The sequence below is a fragment of the Oryctolagus cuniculus genome, chromosome 4, assembly GCF_051225735.1.
Source record: "Oryctolagus cuniculus isolate XC-2025 breed Fujian yellow rabbit chromosome 4, ASM5122573v1, whole genome shotgun sequence".
NCBI lineage: Eukaryota > Metazoa > Chordata > Mammalia > Lagomorpha > Leporidae > Oryctolagus > Oryctolagus cuniculus.
Window position 1 is genome coordinate 9,642,729 of NC_142870.1, and position 22,769 is coordinate 9,665,497.

At 44.9% G+C, this 22,769-nt stretch overlaps 1 protein-coding gene across 26 annotated transcripts in view; it reads left to right on the forward strand.

Moving 5' to 3' along the window:
- Positions 1-22,769, forward strand: part of LOC149126897 (uncharacterized) — a 267,581-nt gene that overhangs the window by 145,523 nt on the left and 99,289 nt on the right. For 9 of the 26 annotated variants that reach the window (XR_016232260.1, XR_016232264.1, XR_016232262.1 and 6 more), the window contains 2 exons: positions 12,172-12,271; positions 12,414-12,518. The exons of 10 other annotated variants lie outside the window; for them this stretch is intronic. Coding sequence is in view for 8 of the 16 variants with exons in the window: in XM_089330573.1 (XP_089186699.1) it covers positions 12,505-12,518 (14 nt within the window). In the remaining 8 variants the exon portion in view is untranslated. The remainder of the gene's footprint in view (positions 1-12,171; positions 12,272-12,413; positions 12,519-22,769) is intronic. 7 more of the 26 variants (XR_016232263.1, XR_016232261.1, XR_016232273.1 and 4 more) reach the window with 1 other exon arrangement.

A 22,769-nucleotide genomic window follows, 5' to 3' on the forward strand; every position in this document is an offset into this window, starting at 1 on the left:
TTAAAGCTGAGAGTAGAACTCCTAAAACACTCCGTTTGGGAAGTGTTTGGGGGGTCAGATGGAGAGTGGGAATAGGATACGGGCCCTCTTGGCTGGACACTTGGGAAAATGTATCTGGGCCAGGCAAGAGGGAAACTGGGATGGAACAGCAGCAGGGAGAAAGAGAAGGGAGCCACTGAAGGGCGAGGTGGTAGCAGCAGGTTGCCCAGGGTCTGCAGAAGTGTAGGTGTGAGTGTGGAGCAGATTGACAGCTCCCGTACTGTGCAGGTGGTGGGGAGTGTGTGTGTGTGAGTACGTGTCTGCATGTGGGATACCTGTGTGTGGTGTGATTACAGCCGTGTGGCACAGGTGCATTTGTGTATATGTGTGTGTATGCGTGTGTGTGCATATGAGTTTGTGATGTTGGTGTATGGGGTCTGTGCACAGAATGCCAGTGTGTTACCTTGGAGTGGTGCAGGTGATGAGGGTGTTTCTGGGGTGCCTATTTCAGAGTGTGGTAGGTGTACAGGCGGTACAGTGTATAGCTTGCCTATAAGGGGCAGGTGTTCCAGGTGTAGATGTGGATAGAAGCATCGTGTTTCCCACAGGCACGGATGTGAAGCACTGTTCCCTGATGTCATGGGCGGGTGGTTCTCAAGCTTAGCCCCTGCACCGGCAGCATCTGCATCCCCTGGAAATTCTAGACATGCAAGCTCTCAGGCCCCAGCCCAGAACCAGGGAGTCAGAGATCCTAGGGGTTGGCCTACATTCCAGGATTTCTCAAACCTTCTGTGAGATTCCGATACCTGCTCAAGTCTGGCCACTGCTGCCACGTGTCCACGTCCCACTTATTCTAAACTTTCTCTTTGCCATTGTACACAGGTGCGTTTCTCTTCTTCCGTCCTAGCAATGAGTACTTGGCAGTTGCTGGAGACCTCACAGAGGAGGGCTGCAAGTCGGGGAGCCAGGAATCAGGTGCTCTGTGACGGTGCTTCGAAGACGCTCTCATCTTTCCTAAAGGAAAGTGGAGCATCCATCACTTTCGATCTGTAGAGCACTATTGCTACTTACCTGCACACTGATGGAGAATTTCTCGATAGGGTAGGACTTAGAGGCTAGCTGATTTATTTACCTGGAAAAACTTTTCTCTGTGAATAATTACTGCTGCGAATTTAAGTTCAAATGTAATGCAAGGAACATATGCTTCATTTCAGAATTCAATCCATTTGAGGATTATATAAGTTGCCTGCATGTGATGATACATAAGTTTATTTTATGTAATAAATCTTGAAGTCATATTTATAAGAGGTCTTCAGAAAATTTATGGAACTGTACATAATGAGAAAAGTATGCATGGACTTAGAAATTTTTTTGCACCAAAATGAGTGTATCTGCAAATGTATTTTTCCATGGGCTTTTAACAATTATTTTGTATAGTCCAAAACATGTTCACAAAGAGACAGAATTCTTAGTGGGCTCTGAGTTCTCCTGCCTGGGTTTGAATTCTGCGCATGCGACACTGGGCTGGTTATAGGCTTATTCAGTCTATATTTGCTGCTTTGGTCTCTGAGGGCTTCACAGTGCTACACTGTCCTCGCCACCCATGTATAAGACCGGATAGAATTCAGAGCTCCTGGCTTTGGTCTGGCCCAGCTCTGACTGTTATGGACATTCGGGAAGTGAACCAATGGATGGAAGCATGCACTCACTCTTGCTGTCTCTCTGTATTTGTTGCTCTGCCTCTAAGTACATGGAAAAAAAATGAATAAACTTTTTAGAAAGCTAAGCAACAATGACATTTGTTTAAAAAACACTTACAATGGGGGATGTAAACGGATCAGCCTTGAAAAACAATGGGATTCTGTCACATGCTATAGCAGAGATGAACCTTGAAAACATTGCCATTTTTTTTTTAATGTGGCAGACTTTGTTTCTTGATTTATTTGGAAGGCAGGGGGAGAGAGAGAGAGAGAACTCCCATTCTCTGGTTCACTTCCCCCAATGTCCACAAGAGCCAGGATGTGGCCAGGCTGAAGCCAGGAGCTTGGAACTCAAATCCAGGTCTCCCATGTGGGTGGCAGGGACTCTAGCACTTGAGCCATCACCCGCTGCTTCCCAGGGTTGCAATGGCAGGAAATCATATATATGAGGAGAAGCTGGAATGGAGAGTGGAGCTGGTGTTGAAAGCCAGGCCCTCTGATATGGGATGCAGATGTCCCAAGAGGCAGTTCAACTATTCCTCTAGACGCCTGCCCAAACCTGGAACACGTTGTAAGTGATGGAAGTCGGTCTTAAAGGAACAGGTGCTGTATGCATCAGTTACCATAAGGGACCCGAGTAGTCCAGTTCCTAAACACAGAGAGTAGACTGGTAGTGGTACCTGGGGAGATGGAGGAGGAGGCAGTTTGGTGTTGAATGGGGATGGAGTTTCAGATGAGGATGATGGCCTTCTGGAGTTGGATAGTGGTGACGGTTGTACAACATACAAAGCTGAAACTTAGAAATATTACGGAGTATGGATGTGCTTTATACCTTAAAAGTGTTTAGCATGGTGAGTTTCACCTTGATGTTTTCACAAGTGAGGTGAATTCTATCTATACTCCAGGGCCTTATATTTGGTGACACCTCCTAATTAGGTTAAATTTTACCCGTGTGCATCTGTGATGAAATTGATCCAAACTAAGAGGGTGAGGCATTAACCTTTCTTATGGGTGTTTCTCAACTTGCCAAACTTGTGGGCCACCAAGGCCGCGAGACACAACGTGCAGGTCTGACCTCTAACACCTGGTTTTCCTTAGCAGCTACTTGAGGCTTATTCAGTCTGTATTCGCTACTTTGGTCTCTAACTGAGGGTTTCAGATGTTTGTTTTAAATGCCATGGATAGAAAAGTATGTGCATTTTAGAACACCTCTCCTGGAAGAATTCGAGGCTCATCTCAGGGACATGAGAAGGGTGTATGAGTCAGCAGTGTGTGTTCATGGGGGTCCTCCCACATACTGGACATTGGGGAGACGCCAGGGGACAAGGGACAGTGGCACTTGTTGTCACAGAGTTTCTCAGGAAGGTGAAACTTTGAAGTAGAAATGACGATGAGTGAAGTATGCTGAGGGGAATATGTGCTATTCAGAGAACAGGAAAGATGACCGGGATGCTGGGGAGGTAACTGTAGCGAGCTCTGCAGCTACAGTGGTCAGGTCAGACTTCCCTAGGGAGAGATGGCTGAAGCGATACTTGATGGACAGATAGGAGTTTTCCCAGGGCTGGGCTGAGGTGGAGTGGGAGCAGAAGGAACACAGTGCCCAGGGGCCTGAGGGTGGGGTGACATGAAGGAACTCCAGGAGTCCCAGAGTGCGGGAGTGGGGTGGGTGGAGTGACAGCCATGGGCTAGCCAGGAGCAAGGCACGCAGGGCCTGGAGGTTAGGCTATGCGGACTCAGCCCTGAGAGGAGTAAGAAGAAGCTGACAGGTTTTGGAGAACAGCTACTTCGGCGCAATTGTTTTCTAGAGGAATGAACTGAAGTTCAAAGTCATATGTGACATGCTCTAGACACACAGTTGTAACTGGGGGAATTGGGGCAGAATCTGGCCTGCTCCTCACCCACTGCAGGTTTCCTTTGATCCTGCAGCATTGGCCTTGTAGAATGTGGAAAGTGGGTTTTTGGGACCACAAATAACTGGTAAAATTGTGTTCCAACCACAGCTGGATGTTAGGACTTGCCAGATCACTTTAATTTCTCTGAGCCTCAGTTGCTTTTTCTGTAAAATGGGAGCACTGCTCTAATTTTCCAAGGGTATTATGAAAATTAAAGAACCTATGTACGTTATCCAACATAATGCGTACTGCATCGTTATTGAACAATTAAGTGTCCATTTCCCTTTTGAATATCTTCTTGCTTGACCAGAAATTTGGTAACACATGAATCTCTTCTAGCTCTACTGAACAGATGGATGAGACTGTTGTTAGGGTCTTCTAATTACTCATCAGGCAGTGAGTCACTTGACAGTTTCCCTGGGGCAGTTCAAAGACAAGGAGAAGAGAAGTTCTCTATCATGACCCCAAGATGGCCTCCGTTTTCTGTGGGATAAATGTCTCTTGGTACTATTTTCTGCTTTAGTACAGAGAACAAGGATACAAGCAACAACAAGACTCAGAGGATGGCTCTGTGGTCTGAGACAAGTCACTTTTATTTATGTATGCAAAAGGCTGGGATACAGAAAGAGAAGGAGAGAGAGACAGGGAAAGAGGGAGAGATCTTCCATCCACTGGTTCACTCCCCAAATGGCCACAAAGGCTAGGGCTGGGCCAGGCTGCAGCCAAGAGCCAGGAGCTTCTTCTGGGTCTTCAACATGGGTGCAGGGGCCCAAGGACTTAGACCATCATCCACTACTTTTCACAGGTGCATTAGCAGGGAGCTGGATCAGAAGCAGAGCAGCCGAGAATCAAACCGGCACCCACGTGGTGTGCCGGCACCGCAGGAGGAGGCTTAACCTTCTATGCCACCGCGCCGGCCCCTGTGACAAGCCACTTGATCTCTCTGCAGCCCTGCTTCCTGTTTACAGTGAGGATTATGAGTCACTGTGCGTGGAGAACATCCACAGCTGCCCCATATTCACCAGGAACTTGCTGATTGGGAAAGACTCCTCCCTCCTGCCAGCCTTGGTCCCAGGTCCCGGGAGCGCCAGCACCTGTGCAAGCAGCACCCGTCTAGGGAGTGCCTGCCTTGGGTTCTGGTTTGGGTTTGGCCTGCTGTGGAAGCAGGACTTTGCTGAGCTTTTCCCAGCCTGGCCTGATGGCCCAGATGAGGCATTCGTGCAGCCTCGTGCGTGCAGATGACAGGCTGGAGAGCAATGCCACCTGCGTTAGACAAGAGAACTAATCCCTTGATTTTGCATCTGAGGGAACTGAAACCCAGATGGTGAGTGATTTACTGTAAGTCGATGACGCACACGGCTGAGATAAGGATACGTTTGCCAACTCCCTCAGCCACAGTTCTCCACGTTTCTGTTCTTCAGCAGGTCCCCTGGAAGGGACAAGAAAGAACCTTCTATTCCATGCAAGTGTTCTCTGCATGGCCCTGGGCAAGCCTTGAATCTCCCTCTGTGGGTCTCCTTATCAACAGACATGGAGGTGATCCTCTGCTGAAGTTACCAGAACAGGATGGCCAGGAAGGACCAACTATTCTAATTATTGATTTTCATGATCAAACAGACTTCCCAACAATTCTGTATTTCCGGTTCTACTTCTCTGTTGGTTCCAAGTCAAATTCTTAGGTCCGTATATCTGAGAAGCATGTATCAAGAACCTTAAGAATGCTTGCTGTTAGGTTGATCTCAAAGGTGGGTATTTTGACTGTGTTAACAAAAGTCTGTCTTGGTAGGTCTTCTAATTGGTTTTGGAGTTGGAAAGTATTCTCTGTTGTGGGCACCTTGGGAGACATGCCTTTGTAATATGCTGTTGACAGAAATGTATAGTGATCCAGTTCCTTTGGAGAGATTTGAACAATATTAAGTCTCTTTTTATCATCTCACCAAACAAACCCATTTCTAGGGATCTATTCTGAAGATGAAGTAGCAAAATATGGAAAACTAAGCAGAGAAGTCTGTTCATTGCAGCACTAAATGTGTGCATAAAGACTGGCAATGATCCAGATGTTCATCAGGAGAGCAGTGTTGAATAAACCACACCACATCTGCACGATAGAGTAGTATACAGCTGAGAAAAGAGATAAAAGATTAATTTGTATGCTGTTATGAAGTAAACTTTGCAGATGTATTAAGTACAAAAAGGAAGGTGAAGGAGCAAAATGTTGTGTTTTATCTAAGTGGATATGTATTTAATTTTTAAAACATATTTATTTATTTAAAAGACTGCATTACAGAGAGAGAGACAAAGAGAGAGTGTGAGATCTTTCATCTGTTGGTTCACTCCCTAAATGGCCACAGTGTCTGGAGCTGTGAAGAGCTTCTTCCAGGTCTCCCACATGGGTGCAAGGACCCAAACACTTGGGCCATCTTCTGTTGCTTTCCCCGGCACATTAGCAGGAAGCTGGATTGGAAGTGAAGCAGCCAAGATTCAAATCAGTGCCCATATGGTTTGCTGGCACTATAGACAGTGGCTTTACCTGCTTCGCCACAGAGCCAGCCCATATGTATTTAATTTTTAACACATTACATAATAATGCATAAATAATACATTACAATAAATACAAAATTTATGAAAGTAGCTAATTGGAAGAGGAAGGAAACAGCAGGAACAATTTGTAGCCAGGTTTTTCCTAATGTGCTTTGTTTTGTGCATTTGAAAACAAGACAAGTAAGTCCTATGCAAAAGCACAGAATAAAATGTCGAGAAGCAATACTGAAGTCAAAAGCAAAAGCAAATCAATCAATCCAAGTATTAACCACATAGGAAGGAAGTATTTGAAGTGACTTGTAACCTTCATGTATTCGGCAGTTTATCTGAAATGGGACAAATCCTTAGGGCAAAAAGAACCTCAAAAAGAAATCTTGCTTCAGTAATTGCATTGCCAGTCATGCATTGCTATGGAAATTTTGAAATTCTTACAAAAATTAGAACAGGCCGGCGCTGTGGTTCACTTGGCTAATCCTCCGCCTGCAGTGCCGGCACACTGGGTTCTAGTCCCAGTTGGGGCACCGGATTCTGTCCTGGTTGCTCCTCTTCCAGTCCAGCTCTCTGCTGTGGCCCGGGAAGGCAGTGGAGGATGGCCCAAGTCCTTGGGCCCTGCACCTGCATGGGAGACCAGGAGGAAGCACCTGGCTCCTGGCTTCGGATTGGTGCAGCGCCAGCAGTAGAGATCATTTGGAGAGTGAACCAATGGAAGGAAGATCTTTCTCTTTGTCTCTCTCTCACTGTCTAACTCTGCCTGTAAAAAAAAATTAGAACAAAGCTCTTCATTATATTAATGTCAGAGGGAGCAAGTTTTATGATACAAGAGAAAAAAGAATCCCATAGAAAGTCAAAGAAGTTAAATTAGAAACTTACAGCCTTAAACTTCAATTAGAAATATCACTAGGAACTCCATGCATTTCTTTAAGAATACACAAACACACATATATATATTTCCCCCCCTCCCCAGCTTTGTGCACTGAAAGAGCCAAGGACCAATGACCAACCCAAGAATAAGGGTTTCTCCAACCCTGCATACTATAGTCTCCAAATAACTTTCCAACTGCAAAGGACCAGAGCTCCTTGGAAAATGACAGACTACAGGCTGGGACAGGAAATGTTCTAGCTGAGCCTGTAACATCTTGTACTGGTAAGTGAGGAAGTATGGAGCTGTGGAAAAGCACTTGAAATCCACAGCAGTCAGCATGCAAAGGCTTCTACGGGCAGATAGGAAACAATCATATCCAAAGATGTGCATATAAAGAATAATATTCACATGTATGGAACCATATAGAAAATGTCAGAGTCCACAAGTTCACAGCAGTATTTAAAAACCTTTTCATCTCCTTTTGTCAAATGTGAAGGAACACACTCGCTATTTTGAAAACTGATAAATGTGATGCTGGCATTCAATAGAGCACCCGTTCAAGTCCTGGCTGCTCCACATCTGATCCAGCTTCCTGCTAATCCAGCTTTTTGCTACCCTGGGATAGGAGTAACTGAAGTATTTTGGCTCCTGCCACCCATGTGGGAGACCTGGATGAAGTTCCAGGCTGCTGTTTCCAGCCTAGCCCAGGCCAGCCATTGTGGTTATTTGAGGAATGAACCAGTGGATGGAAGATATTGCTCTTTTTCTGTTTGTGTCTCTCTGTAACTCTGCCTTTCAAATAAAATAAATGTTAGAGAGAGAAGATACCACCACTTTATAACTACAAATGAAATGACAGATCTAGGCAAGGCTCATCAGTGACTACCGAAACTATTAGGCAAAGAGCTGAAGGGAAATCTAGCAGTGAGTGAATGGATGAAGTTGGTGCTCCTCCATCCAGTGGTTCGTACCAGCATTGCAGAATGAGCTAGACGTCACGTGTGCCTCGTGATATGCAAGAGGAAAGACAGCATCTTTTTGTGGTGGTGGTGGTGGTTGTTCTTAAAATAGATGTCTCTATTGCTTTTGGTCCACAGTTGGTATTTCACATTATCTTCTGGTCTGGGGGCCCTGGGTGGGGGTCCTGGTGTGGTGCAGCTTCAGGCCCAATCCAGCAAGAGTTGAGGGGACTTTGGGGAAAGGGTCTGGCCTTGCCTCAAACACTGGGTACTCAGCTGTCCTGTCCCGGCCTCAGCTGGAGTCAGAGTTATGGGTCTTGGGTCTAGGGAAATCCAGTTGCCCCTCCTGACCCGTTCCCTCTCCCAGCTCTCCCCATCCCCCTGAAAAATTACCTTCCAAACTTTCTATTCTGGATCTAAGCCAGCCTCAGGATACAAACACCAGAGGTTACAGAGAACACAAGGAACAAAAAATGTAATAAGAATCAGCATGGGGATGCAATCGGCAACATCCAGAATGCAATAAACATGATTTAGGTTTTTCAACAAGCAGATGACAAGGGAATAAAAGAGAGAAGGATAACATGTAGGTACATGGACTTAAGAGATATGGCCCAGATGCAATGGAGGGGTCTTGCTTGCTTTTTGGCTCAAGCATACCAACAGCTCAACCAACCTTTGTATCTGATTGAAATTTTCCCTAGTAAAAAATTAAGTTTTGACTGATTGTATGAGTGCGTGTTTTTATATTGAAGTTAATGTGGACCCTGTAGTAGCTGCTGGGGGAGGGGGTACCAGTTGGCCAGCTACATTTATGTCTCTACATAATTCTAGGTAATGATGTGGTTCCCTTTACGTCCCCGTCCAATTTAAAAGCTCTTTGAGGGCAAGGACTAAATTAATTGCTTTCCTTTAAAACGATGCTTGGAAAGTGATGTGCTGAGTAGCTGCTTTGGGGTGATGGATGGAAGGCTAGCAGTGGTTGAGATTGTGCCAAACTGAGAAGCAGGTGAAATTTATCTTCATCATGGCTGCACCCCATCTGGGGTATTTTCCTCTTCCATCTTACCTAAATGTTCTGCTGGGGGAGATGGCCCATTACGCATTTACGACTGAGTGTGGGATTGCTAGTGTGGCCTTTCCCACAGGTGTTTGTTTTGATTGTTATCAGTGATTGAGAAATGAAAAGCTGTTGCCTTCTATTATGGAAATTATGGGAACAATAGGGGGTGGTAGACTTGGGGCTAGGAGACCTGCCCAGCCTTCATTGCATCAGCTTATCTCCACAAGCCCTGCTCAGCCAAGGCAGAGGTGCAGAAACTCAGACGCACCCTGGCTCCTGGGAATTCAAGGGCTGTGGGTGGTTTCTTAACTTTCCCTTCAACCGAGAAGGAGCTAATTCCTGAACACTTTCTCAGGGGTGTCCTGGCTGCATCTAGACTATCAAGACAGAAGAGTTACAAGGCTCCCTGTGATCTAAAATAAAACTACTTATTAAATCTTAGATCAACCTGGACATAGTTGATCACCCCATGCTACTTGTAGGGAGGGAAAACACAACAACTTCTCCTCTACCCACTTGGGTTCAGCAGCTGGGACTTGGAAATTAAACTGAAAAGAGATTAATAGGAGGATAGTCATATGGATTTTATTGGTGTTAGTACTTTAATGTACATAGGGGTTTCACAAGAAAGAAGCAAAACCCAACGAAGCAGTTAGAGGCTGGCGTTATATATACCATTTTAACAAAGGGTAATTCACTGTGGAAGAGTGACTAGATCAAGAAGAGAGGATTTGGACTTTTAAGGCCAGTAAATTTTAGAAAGTATCTTGTTAATATATGAGGAAGCTAAGGAAGGTTTATTGTCTATGTAGACTCACCTGGACGCGAGCTCTTGCCAGCTGATACAGGTTGCAGTTATCCTGGTAGACCAGATGATTGGGGAATTTGTGACTCATTCACACAAGAATATGTGTGCCCTGCTTTTAGGCAGATGAGGGGGAAAACAGAGAGCTTTTCCTACAGCTGTGAAATTCCAATTGCCTTCAGCTCAAATGAGCCCTTAGGCCAAAGTGGCGTATTTCAGAGTGGCATGCTGTGGACTCTGATTCTCATCTGGTGGTCAGAAATAGATGGTTCTGCCGGCACCGTGGCTCACTAGGCTAATCCTCCGCCTGCGGTGCCGGCACACCGGGTTCTAGTCCCTGTCGGGGCGCCGGATTCTGTCCCGGTTGCCCCTCTTCCAGGCCAGCTCTCTGCTGTGGCCGGGGAGTGCAGTGGAGGATGGCCCAGGTCCTTGGGCCCTGCACCCCATGGGAGACCAGGAGGAAGCACCTGGCTCCTGGCTTCGGATCAGCACAGTGCGTTGGCCGCGGTGGCCATTGGAGGGTGATCCAACGGGAAAAGGAAGACCTTTCTCTCTGTCTCTCTCTCTCACTATCCACTCTGCCTGTCAAAACAAACAAACAAACAAACAAACAAAAAAAAAGGTGGTTCTCCTATATTCTAGGAAAAACTCTTTTCAGCGAAAAACTCAATTCCTTTGATGGTACAATTGACCAAGCTAGAATAACATGTAGGTTTCTGTACTACTCTATGCATCTTCCATTCTGGCAAAAAAAATCTCTAAACTCCTAAGCCATCATTTTATGAGTGTGCAATGCATCAGGGAGATCAGAGCTGACACCAACTCAGAACATCTGGCTTCAGGAATGCTAACACAACTGTCACCACCAGCTCAGAGATTCTGAACTTGGTCCTGTGCATGCTCCTTTTGGATGAATCACTGCAAATATGTTATTACAATCATCTTGCTTTCTTTCAAAACTTTGGGAACAAATTGGGTACATGGTTTTCCCACCCACAGTCCTCAGTAATCATCCTTTTGCTGCCTATTTTTATTTTTTAGAGACTTCTGGGAGACTTAACAGGGTGGCTTCTTAAACTTGATATGAATAGCAGCTGGGGAAAGAGATGCTGGTTGTGGGTATGGCAACCATGTCGCACTCCGCCAAATTTGATTTCTATTGTTGTAGCTGGTGATGTTAGGATGTGGTGTGGGAACCAAAGACCAGGACTGTAAAATATTCTATTTTGGTCTAAAGATTGTGCTCAGTTGACTGCATGATCATTGAGCTACGTGCAAAAGCAACCATCAAACAGACATTTTTGAGACTTCATATGCTTTTCTATTTTCCCCACTTTTATTTTACTGCTCTTCTAACACATGCTTGGATCCTTTCCTTTATTATGGATGTAGTATGTCTTTTATTTCAGTCGTTGGCTTTGGTCATGTATTATCTGTGTTTCTCTTTTCAGTGAAATCATGGGGCATCTCCATGGTGATTCTTAATATTATGATTGGTTTCATATTGTTCTAGGGGAAAACACTGGCTTTTGAATTGTATAGTATTTTCTACAATTTATTGAAATTCTCATGGTTGTGCATGACAGTTTGTAATTAAATACTTGAGAATGAGTGATAGTGATTTGGATGCTTTAAGTTTACATCTTCAGTAGTGACTAATGGGGAGAATTTGTAATTTTAGCCAACAGCCCCTGCCCCATTGGACCAGCAATTAGAAATGCTTCCTCTATTTTTGAGGCCTGTGGGCAGGTTGCATGCCACAGACAGCACAACCCTTCCAAATTAGACCTTACCTGTCTAGGTTCTGGTAAGATAACATAGCACAAGTGAGAAATGAGATGAATGTCAGGAATGAAGAACAGGAAGAAAGGAGGAAGGAGTAAGAGAAGGAAGGAAAAAAGGAGGGAAAAAAGGAAGGAAGGACAAATACAATGTCTAAGGAAAGAAAAATGCTATTTTTATTTTAGTGAAGTTCGTCAAAGCTTAGCAGGAAAGGATTTAGAAGGACATATATTTTTTTATTTTATTTTTTTAAAGATTTATTTTATTTATTTGAAAGAGTTACAGAGAGAGAGGTAGAGACACAGAGAGGTCTTCCATCCACTGGTTCACTCTCCAATTGGCAGCAATGGCTGGAGCTGTGCCGATCTGAAGGCAGGAGCCAGGAGCTTCTTCCAGGTCTCCCACATGGGTGCAGGACCCCAAGGACTTGGGCCATCTTCCACTGCTTTCCCAGGCCACAGCAGAGAGCTGGATCGGAAGAGAAGCAGCCGGGACTAGAACTGGCGCCATAGAACCGGGATGCCAGGGCTTTAACCTACTGCTCCACAGTGCCAGCCCCAACATATTTATTTAAAAATTATTTTTCAGGGAATGGAAATGAGAGAGACCATGGCTTTGCTGTTCTCGTGGGTGAAGATGTTCCCCTTTTTATCTCCCATCAGTGATTATGCTCACCTCTGAAGAGAAGGTAGACGCAAAGGCTGACATCAAGTCCACGTGGACCTGGTTTCTGATTAGCAGAGTCCAGGAGTAAACCAGATGGTTGTATTTGATGGTTTGTCCTCTTGTGCCAATTAGAGACTACACACCATAAACTCTGACCATTCCAGACACAGGTCCTGGAGTTGTGAACCAGCAAACAAATCATAAACCATATCGGGTGAGGAAGAGACTCTGCCTCCGCAGGTGATCCTGGCCGCCATGTTCCCACTCAGGTAAGGAAGTGGGGGTGTCAAGCATAGAGAGGCAGACTGGATTAGAGTAGCACCTTTGATTCTGGTGGGGATGATTAATTCAGGAGTAACAATTAGAATTAAGAATCTGCATGTTATGAAAGAAACCATTTTCTTTTACTTCTTTTCTTTAAAAAAAAACTTTATTTCATTTATACAAGTTTCATATATATAGATTTAGGAACATAATGACACTTCCCTCCCTACCCTTCTTAGTATTTTAGGCTGTTTCTGAATTTTTTTGGGTGTGTTTATATAACTACAAATTCTTTCAAGAATTTTGGAAATGGCCAGTATATATTGATGTATCTACTTCACTGTGCACTTCTTTTTGAGCTTATAAATATGCTGTATGGAAGCATTGTACAAATATATGTTATATTTTACTAGATTTCTGTGCTGGGGTTACCAGGTGCAATGTAGGATGTGCAGTTCAATTTGAATTTCTGATGAGGTACAGATACATGTTTAGTATAGGTGTGTCCAAATATTGCCATCACCATAAATTTAACTGGGTGCCTTATATTTTTATTTACTGCCTCTGGTAACTCTATTCTGGAAAAATCCAGTGTAACATTAGTCCTCTTATGGTTTACTGTGGCCTCACCTCTTCCATGAACTCTGTTTTTATGGTTTTAATCATTCCCTGGTGACTGCTTTTAGCCTAGTGCTCACCCTTGACTGGGAGGCACACCTGTGTATAGAGTGGGTCCTCAAACCTCAGTGTGCACCCAAGTAACTCAGTTGTCCTGGTAAAATCCAAACTCTCATTTGGTGGGTCTTGTGGAGTGGGAGACACAGAGATTCTGCATTTTAGCAACTCCCGGGCAAAGCAGACATCACTGATCTTTGAATAAAGTGTCAAGACCCAAGTTCTCATTTTCAACTGAACATAAATAAAAGTATAAAACTATCACCAAAAGGTTTTCTTTGCACTCAGTTTTCTTCATTTTTGTGGACACTTTATACTACCTTTTTTACAGCCAGAGAAAATGCTAAATGTTATGTCTTTGTTAATGGAAGAAAACTATATTAGGCTGTGAGAACATTCTGGAAAAGCGCATGTGATTTATTCCAGGAATTGGTCATTAGACTGTTCATCCTTTCATATTTCTGGAAGGACCAGGAGCGTCATTAGAAAAATCACATGATCGTCCTTGGTTAACAGGAGCCAAGACCTAAAATGTGTCTGTTACTAAGCACGAAAACCCGACTGGAAGTGAGGTTTTTTATAACACTGCACTCTGCCTGGGAAGGGCATGTTGAAATGACTTCAGCATCTGCATAGACGGGCTCAGAAAGCCCTTTAAAAAATGAAAATCCCGAGGTAATTGCAGCAGATTTGGGTTGTCGGGTATTTTGAGCCTCAGGATGGCTGAAGCCCAGTGAAAGAGAGGGTGATGTGAATGGCAGACCCAGGAGCACTTGCTCATTCGCCTACCTAATTCCCATCACCTGGGCAGCGAGCAGCAGATGAAAATGCAGTGGGATTAGCTCTTCCCGGGGCTGGAAGCATCCTGTCTGCCTGTGACCCCCCGCGACGACGGAGCTGGGAGACTTGCTGACAGCCTGTGTGTCTGCCTCCTTCTCCCAGTGTCTGATGTGGCTTTGGTGTCAGACGCAGGGCAGACAGGGAGGAGGAGGAAGCTGGCACGGAGGAGCAAGGGACGGGAAAGACTGCTAGACAACTTCTCTGGCAGAAGCTCACGGCTGAAACTTCTGCCGTTAGAGGGGATTTTCAGAAATGGAGTCGGCCGCGGGATGGGTTGCAAATGTGTCTTCTGAGAGAGTGAGTGGCCACTCATGCGGGGCTCTTCAGCCTGGTGTTTAGATGTCTTGAGGTTGTTCTCTCTCCTGTGTGGCAGTCTCCTTGGAAGAGGAGAAAATGTGCCCCAAAAAGCAGTTAACAAAAGCATCTGTGAGGTCATGTTCTATCAGGGGTCAGTTCCTGATTTTGATAAGGGCACTGAGCTTGTGTAAGAAAATGACCTTCTTGGGAAATGCACACTGAAGTGCTTAATAAACAGGCGTCTCATCTGCATGCACTCTCCAGTGATTCATAAGATAGAAAAAGACAAAGCAGAATGACCAAAAGGTTAATCACTGGGAAATCTGGTGGCAATACAAAGGAGTTCTTTGTGCTATGTATGACTTTTGGTAATTTTTCTGTAAGTTTGAAATTATTTTCATATGCAAAAAGTTTATTTTTAAAAGCAATAATCCCCACACAAGGGTGTTTGCCACCTACCCCACTCCCCTGAACCATCTCCGCCTAAGTATTCCCAGGATGCATGCGTCTTGTCTTCCTTCCCCGAGCTGGATTCCTTGTTCATCCCTAGGGCTTTGGGTTAGAGTTCCAGGGCTGGCCGGTAAGGTCCAAGGACTCGTAGAACCTAGCACAAACAAAGTAAACAATAACATTCTCTCTCTCTCCCTCCCTCTCCTTCTCCCTCTCCCTCTCCCTCCCTCCCTCTCCATCTCCCTCCCTCCCTCCCTCCCTCCCTTCTGCTAGTTCTGATTTGCTTGTGGGAATCTCTAGTAACATGTGGCTCATAGAATTCTCCACGTGAACAGTGCCCTCTTGCAGAGTGGGATGGAGTCACTGAGCTCTTCCTGGGGCTTCCTCTCTCTCAGAATGGGCCCAGGCTTCCTGGTTTGAGAATACAGCATTTTCAAAGCAGTTTAATTCCACTACGTAGTGCTCAATCACAGAGGGTAACAAAAAAAAAGACCTGATGGTATGCAACATAAAGGAGCAGGAAAGGGATTAACACTCAATTTTTACCAATTTGATGTCTTTCCGTGATCTCAAGAGAAACATTTTTAATGGTCCCTTACAGGAAAATTCTTGGTTTTGGCTTACCCCCGAGTTAATTAATTTTTTTTCCTTTAAATGTCAAAAAGGATATTTTAAGAATTTTTGGTCACTATACTAAACTACTTAAGATATTTTTGTGGACATATTTATTTATTTGAAAGTTTGAGTTACAAAGAGATAGGAAAAGGCAGAGAAAAAGAGCTCTTTTATCCACTGGTTTGCTCCTCAAATGGCTGTAACAGCCAGGGCCAGGCCAGGACAAAGCCAGGAGCCAGGAGCTTCAACTGGGTCTCCCACATGAATGCAGGGGCCCAAACACTTGGGTCATCTTCTGTTTTTACAGGGAGCTTGATAGGAAGTGCAGCAGCCAGGACTCAGCTGGCACCCTTGTAGGGTGCTGGCCCCAAGATACTCTCTCGAGTGATTTCAGAGCTGTATAGTGATTTGAAAACCCCAAGCCGTTCTCTTCTTTCCTTGCCAGAATTAAGGTGGTCAAAACCAATGCTTTGGAGAATTGTTAACTTCAAGTGTTTTCAGGCGTACGTAAACTCTCTGAGTTTGGTGTCGAGCAGAAAAAAAAAACCAGTTTGGTTAAAGTTTCTGTTCAGAGAACTCAATTTTCTCTTAGGACATACAGTTTTTAAGAGAATATTCATTCATAAATCTGCTTTTGAAGTTGATGACTTGCTGCCACTGTATCTTACTGCATGGTTGCTTCCACTTCCAGAGACTCATGGAAAAGTCTTAGTCCATCTTGCTGCCCACTGAGAAAGAGCCTCCTGGGGCTCGGAGTCCCCGGGCGGCCCCACAGCCTGTTCAAGGAGACACTGCTGACGGCTGCTGAAGCCTCTTATTAGGAGACAAGATAGACAGACGGAGGCAGGGGAGGGGCCGGAGGATCTGGGGGCATTAGAGAGCTCTCTGAGTGAGAACAATTAGCGGTGTAAGTGTGTGCTTGAACATGAACCGCTGCGAGGGAGACTACTTACAGGCACCACCAGCCCAGCTAAAATCTCCATAACGAGTTCCGCAGTTCTGAGAAGTCATCTTCAGAGACAATACTTATTGGAATTCGTAGATGGCACTGCATTTTGTACTCTCTGACATCAGCTAATGTTCTGGTCACTCCAGAGCCTCTCAAAAGGGGCCTGATCCCAACGGCTTCCCTAGAGGCAACGTCTGGCGGTGCCAGTGCTGTGTGCTCCTTGCAATGATTTCTTAAGTCCACATCATCACCAGAATGTATTTTTCTCAATGGAACGTAATACATACCTTCCCTATCTTATCAGGACATGAGCAATGTTTTCCATGCTGCAAAAATCCAATGATTTTTCTCCTAATTTTAAGATATAAAATGTCACTTTTTAAAAAAAAAGTGCACTTTTTTTCATTGGATTTATTTAATCAAATTTCATTTTAGTAAGCCCAAGAGGATGGGAAGTTGGATGGTGTCTTCTAAAAACACTGAAGTCACTGCCATGTCGTTGGTGGTGTTTTTATTTGTTCACACTTAGGGATTATACTGTCAAGAACTAGGAACACAAATTGAAATGAGATGGGTTCCTGGGTTTTGAGGCCAAAATCATATTTTGCTGAAATTCTGACATTTGTGGTTCAACTGTGGTTTTGACTTTCTATTTCTTATATTTAAATATGGTATTTGTACAATAAAATGAAGCGTGACACGATTTCTCAACATATTTCAGTGGTTTGATGCTTTATGTGGAGTTGCCAATGTTTTCAATTCGTAGAAGGTGTGCACAACTCTTGATAATGTTATCTGCTCAAAATTTCCAGTGACCTCAAAGGACGAAAATGGGCCTGTTGTTTACCAGGTACATCACATAATGAAAGAATTCAAAGATTTCCCTTAAGCCCTCCCTTTTTATGGGTCTAGTTTTGCATACCACTATATTAACTTTATTTAATGTCATCACACGAATTTGTATTTGCATAAACTGCATAAATTGGTGATGCAGAGGATGAATGGATACCTGCTATACACCCTTGCTTTCTTCCAAAACAAAACAAAAAAAAGACTTGGCTCCATCTGGACAGAGGTACACCAGTTCTCCAAGCCATCGCTGTGGCCTGGGGCATGGACGGCTCTGGTTGGCCAGGCTGCGGTAGGGCCCACACAAGAGTGTGGATGAGTGGGATGGGTGCCAGCCAACAAGCTCCATCTGAGTGGGCGAGAGGTGGTTTCCAAAGGAAAAGAATTGTAGCGTAAGGACAACACCACCCGCAGAGGAGAAGTGGGTGCTGAGTAGGCAAAGCCAACAGATGTTTGCTTGGTCACCAGGAAAAATTTTCTCACGATGTACTTAATGTTTGCTGACCGCCAAAGAGACACATATGTTTTAAAGATTTTTTTTGGTGCATTTCTCAAGAATGTACTTTGGAGTATCAATGACATTTTCCTTTTACCAAACTAGAAACCAAAAGGTGAAAGTTGTCTGAGCCAGACAAACTACTTTAGCCAAAACAGGGCTGCTTCGCTGAGGGCTGTGCTGGGGTCTTGCTCAGGACTTCAAGCTTACTCTGGGCTCCTGCTAGTGCCAAGTTCAACACCTTGCCTTACCCTCATTGTCTCTTATGTTCACGCCCTGTTTAACAAGTAAGGTCTTTAGAGGGAACCTGTGTGTTGAATTTCTTTATTCTCCATTACACATTACTTGGCATACCAAATAAATTCTTGGTTACATAATATTTGCAAATTGGAATAACATATTCTCTAATGCATTAAATGAAAGGTATATTGTAGGAGATGGGATTGTACAACTACCTCACATATCAAAAAGTGGCTCAAACCAACCTTCTAAGGCCAGTCAATCCTTATTATTTATTTAAAATGATCAATTTACAGGACTTGATATTTTTATTTCATGGAAAATGTTTTGGTTCAAAAAAATGCGGCAGTGGGAGTGGGTGTTTGGTGTCTCAGTGAAGATGCCATTTAAGACACCCACTTCCGTGTGGGAGAGCACGAGTTGGAGGCCTGCCAGTGTTCCAGACTCCAATTTCCTGCTGATGTGCACCCTAGAGGGAGCAGCTAATGGTTCAGATAACTGAGTCCCTGCTACTCATGTGGGAGACCCAGACTGATTTCATGGTTCCTGGCATTGATCTTACTCAGACCTGGCTGTTGCAGGCATTTTGGGAATGAACCAGCAGATTGGGGCTCTGTGTGTGTGTGTGTGTGTGTGTAACAAATACAAAATATTTTTTTTGACAGGCAGAGTGGACAGTGAGAGAGAGACAGAGAGAAAGGTCTTCCTTTGCCGTTGGTTCACCCTCCAATGGCCGCCACGGCTGGTGCGCTGCGGCCAGCGCACTGCGCTGATCCGATGGCAGGAGCCAGGTGCTTCTCCTGGTCTCCCATGGGGGGCAGGGCCCAAGCACTTGGGCCATCCTCCACTGCACTCCCTGGCCACAGCAGAGAGCTGGCCTGGAAGAGGGGCAACAGGGACAGAATCCGGCGCCCCAACCGGGACTAGAACCTGGTGTGCTGGCGCCGCAAGGCGGAGGATTAGCCTAATGAGCTGCGGCGCTGGCCAAAATATTTTTTGTTAATGAAATGAGTACTACACTTGACTATGACTATAAATTTCACGTGATTTCAGGGGTTGGAGGAGGAAATAAGAGGTGCTCTACCCAACACCCAAGGTGAAGTATGGATGAACAAGGAGATAGTTAGTTTCTGTTGTCCTTGCTGTTACTCTCATCATTTCAATCATAAACCTTCTCAATAATATACATGCTTTCAGTATTTATTATATGGCATTTATATAAAGGCATAAATCTGTGACTGAGAAGTTCACAGTGCAGGACAAAGGGCATTTGCTGTGTCCTGAGTAAGTGAAAAGTAATACCTTCTGCCTTGGTTGTGAAAAACAAGTATTTTCCCAGAGGAAAGATTCATCTCAACAGGAAAGACCTCCAAACTGGGTAACTGGGTGAGGTCATGATTCTTTATTTTTTTTAAATAAAGGCAGAGAGAGAGAGAGAGAGAGAGAGCAAGCAAGCTTCTATCTGCTGGGTCAATCCCCAAAATGCCCACACAAGCAGAGACTTGGCTACGCTGAAGCCAAGAGCCCAGAGCGCAACACAGGTATCCTCATGGGTGGTAGGGACCCAGGTACTTGAGCTACCACCTGCTGCACATTTTTGGCCATTGAGCCATTTTTATCGGGCAAAATCTTACAGAGATATAACTTGATATTTTAACATGGACTCAAATTATGTGTGAATTCTGATTCCTCCATTCATCAACTGTGTGACTATGCTCACTTTAAATCCCCTCTGTCTCAGTGCATAAAGAATATTTTGATCATGGATCTTCTGGTTGGGGATTCAACGAGGGCTCAACCAGAAATCCAGCAAGGTTTCCTTTACCTTTCAGAAGTGAAATTTTATTATAATTTTAAGCAGGTACTTAGGCAACAAGTATATGCATGAATCATGAAATTTGCTTTTGGATCATAATCTTTTAGGCTGAGCTATGATCCTTCTTTGATTAGTTTTATCTAAAAACTGATTTGCCACAGCAGACAATGCAGACAATGCCTTCCAGGGTGTGCACATATGGGAAGTTGGAATTGGAAGTGGAGCTTGGACTGGAACTCATGCACTCTAATATGTGAGATGTGGGTACCCCAGTGGTGTCTTAACTGCTGTGCCAAATTCCTGCCCCTATATCATGGATCTTAATGGATCAGGAGGAGTGTCTCACTGTGGTAAAAGTAGAAAACTTCTATTTTCTACTCCTGGCGACAATTCCTTGGTTGCTTATATCACAATCAAGTGCTGGCACTGATTTCAAGGTGCATGAGTTATCGCATTGGCTTCTAATTGCAGACGCTGGCTGACTCAGGTGGCCCTGGCCTGTGGGTACAAAGGAAGCTGCATTACTGGATGTATTAGTTTCCAAAGCTGCTGTAATAAAATCCCACACACCAGGTGGCATTAAACTGTAGAAATTTTATAGTCTGCTAGTGTGGGTGTTTGGTGCAGTGGTTAGGATGCTGGCTGAGGCATTCACAGACCACATCAAGCACCAGCTGGACTCCTGACTCCAGCATCCCGTGAATGGGCACCCTAAGAGGCACCGGGTTGCTTCTCAAGTAGTTGAGACCCTGAAACTCATGTGAGAGACATTGACTGAGTTCCTGGCTTCTGGCTCCAGCATGGCTCAGTCCTTCCTCTGGAGTCCACCGGGTCAGATGACAATATCAATCTGGTCCCCGTGACGATTTTGTGATGAACAGGGAGCATGGAGGAGCTGGGTGATCTTTGCAGATGCTGCTCAGGGAAGCAATGGAACAAAGAAGAATAAAGAAGGTCGAAGGCAAAATTCACTTTCTGCAGTTCTCAGAGCGTCTGAGGATGCTTATTATTTTTTTTTAATAAAGGCAGAGAGAGAGAGAGCGAGTGAGCGAGCAAGCTTCCGTCTGCTGGCTCATTCCCCAAAATGCCCACACAGGCAGAGACTTAGCCAAGCTGAAGCCAAGAGCCCAGAGCTCAACACAGGTATCCCCATGGGTGGTAGAGACCCAGGTACTTGTGCTGTCACCTGCTGTCTTCCAGGGTGTGCACTTATGGAAGTTGGAATTGGAAGTGGAGGAGCTGGGATGCCCACAGAAATCTGTACATGGGACCTAGGAGCATTCTGGAAAATAGTGTGTCTTGGTGGAACACCGAGAGAAGCAGATGAGGCTGGCTTGACTCAAAGCCTGCAGGCTCATTAGGCACAGGCCAGAAGGTACAGCATGGTGTGGATTTCATTAGAAACTTTACAAGATCCAGCGTGTGGCTCTTGATGGCTTGCTGAGCTTCCGATGGCACACAACAGCCATGGGCAGAAGCTCCTCTGCATGTCTGAAGGGACCCGTGGTGGAAAACATAGAGCTTGAATGCCCCAAGACCATGGCCTACTATAAAGGGCAAGTGTGCCAGAGGGTCACAGGTGGAGGGTGCTAGTGCCCAGGGGAATAAGCAGTCCTCTTCAGGAAATTTGGAGGCAGCAGGGAGAAGGCAGCATCTGAGAGTATTTGAGAGTCCCACCATTCACTGAGAAATACTTTCCCAGAAGTATCTAAGGGAGATTAGTTTCAGCTAAAAACTGATTTGCCACAACAGACAAGGCAGTGCCTCTGAGGTCAAGCAGTGTGCCACACTTGAGTGAGACACACTTGTGTTTGTAGCTCTGTGTGATGCCAATGTTGCGGTTGCTTTGTTTCTTGGATGCTCCTTTGTTTTTGCAAGGATTAAGCTTACATGGAGATACCTACGCTGAAATTAGATGAGTCTGTGATTTAATCAGTTAGAGGAGGCTTCAAAGAAAGACAATCTCATCAGCATTTCGGGGAGACTCCGGCTGTGGACTATTCAGTGGGGAGGAGAAAGCAGGTCAGCGTAATTTGGCATAGTGGAGCACCAGCGTTTGTGTGCAGGCAGGCCCAGAAGGCAGCGGAGAGGTACGATTTCGAGGTTGGGTGGCTGTCCCTGTTGCGAAACCATCTTTATCTCCTACTTGACAGCTGTTTCAGATAGGTGTGATGAGATGATTACGCAGCTAAGATTAGACCAAGGCAAGATCACGTAAAAAATGTTTTGATAAAACAAAAATGAAGAACAAACAGGAAACCTGGCCAGGTGCACTCAGGATGATAGGGACGTTTGGAGGGGTGACAAGGGCTTCTGGCTGATGTTCCTGGCTGCACTCAGTCAAGCTTGGAGATTGTGATAAAAGCTCACATTTGATCCCTGGGGTAATTAGGATCAGAATAGAAGAGATGGATGCACGTGGCAACCCATGGGACAATTAGAGCAGGCAGGTGGACGTGAAGGAGTAGGTAATAGGATATCTTGGAGCAAGGTTTTCTGTGGTGACGTTGGATATACAGTGAATGCGGCGCAGGCAGCCCAGGGTCTTCAAGCCAAGGAAATTAAGCACATAGTACGAGAATGCACTGAGCCAGATGGAGCGCCACTTCACAGTGTGGAAAAGGGGTGCAACTGAGAAAACTTTGCTCATAAAAATACGCATCAATGTGTCCGCTTTCTGTGTCTGAAAATTAGGGATTCTTAGGCCCATCCTAGACCTTGTGTATTGCGGATTAGGTCTCTGGAATTTGTAGTAGTTAAAAGTACCCCAGAGGATTCTGATACAACTTAGTGAAGGGCAAGTTTTAGAAATCAGAACCTAAGTAGAAAGCTGAAACTCGATCTGAAATACTGGAAATACAGCCACGGATACGTGTTTGTTAGTAAGCACTTCTCAGCAGTACTTGTCGAGCTGTGTCACTGCGGCCATTTATAGGTATGTTCAATTTGCCCAGGTGTCATTTTCAAGCTTTCTATTTGGAATTTAAAAGCCACATTCCGAAAATACAAGGGTACACAGATGAGGGTGC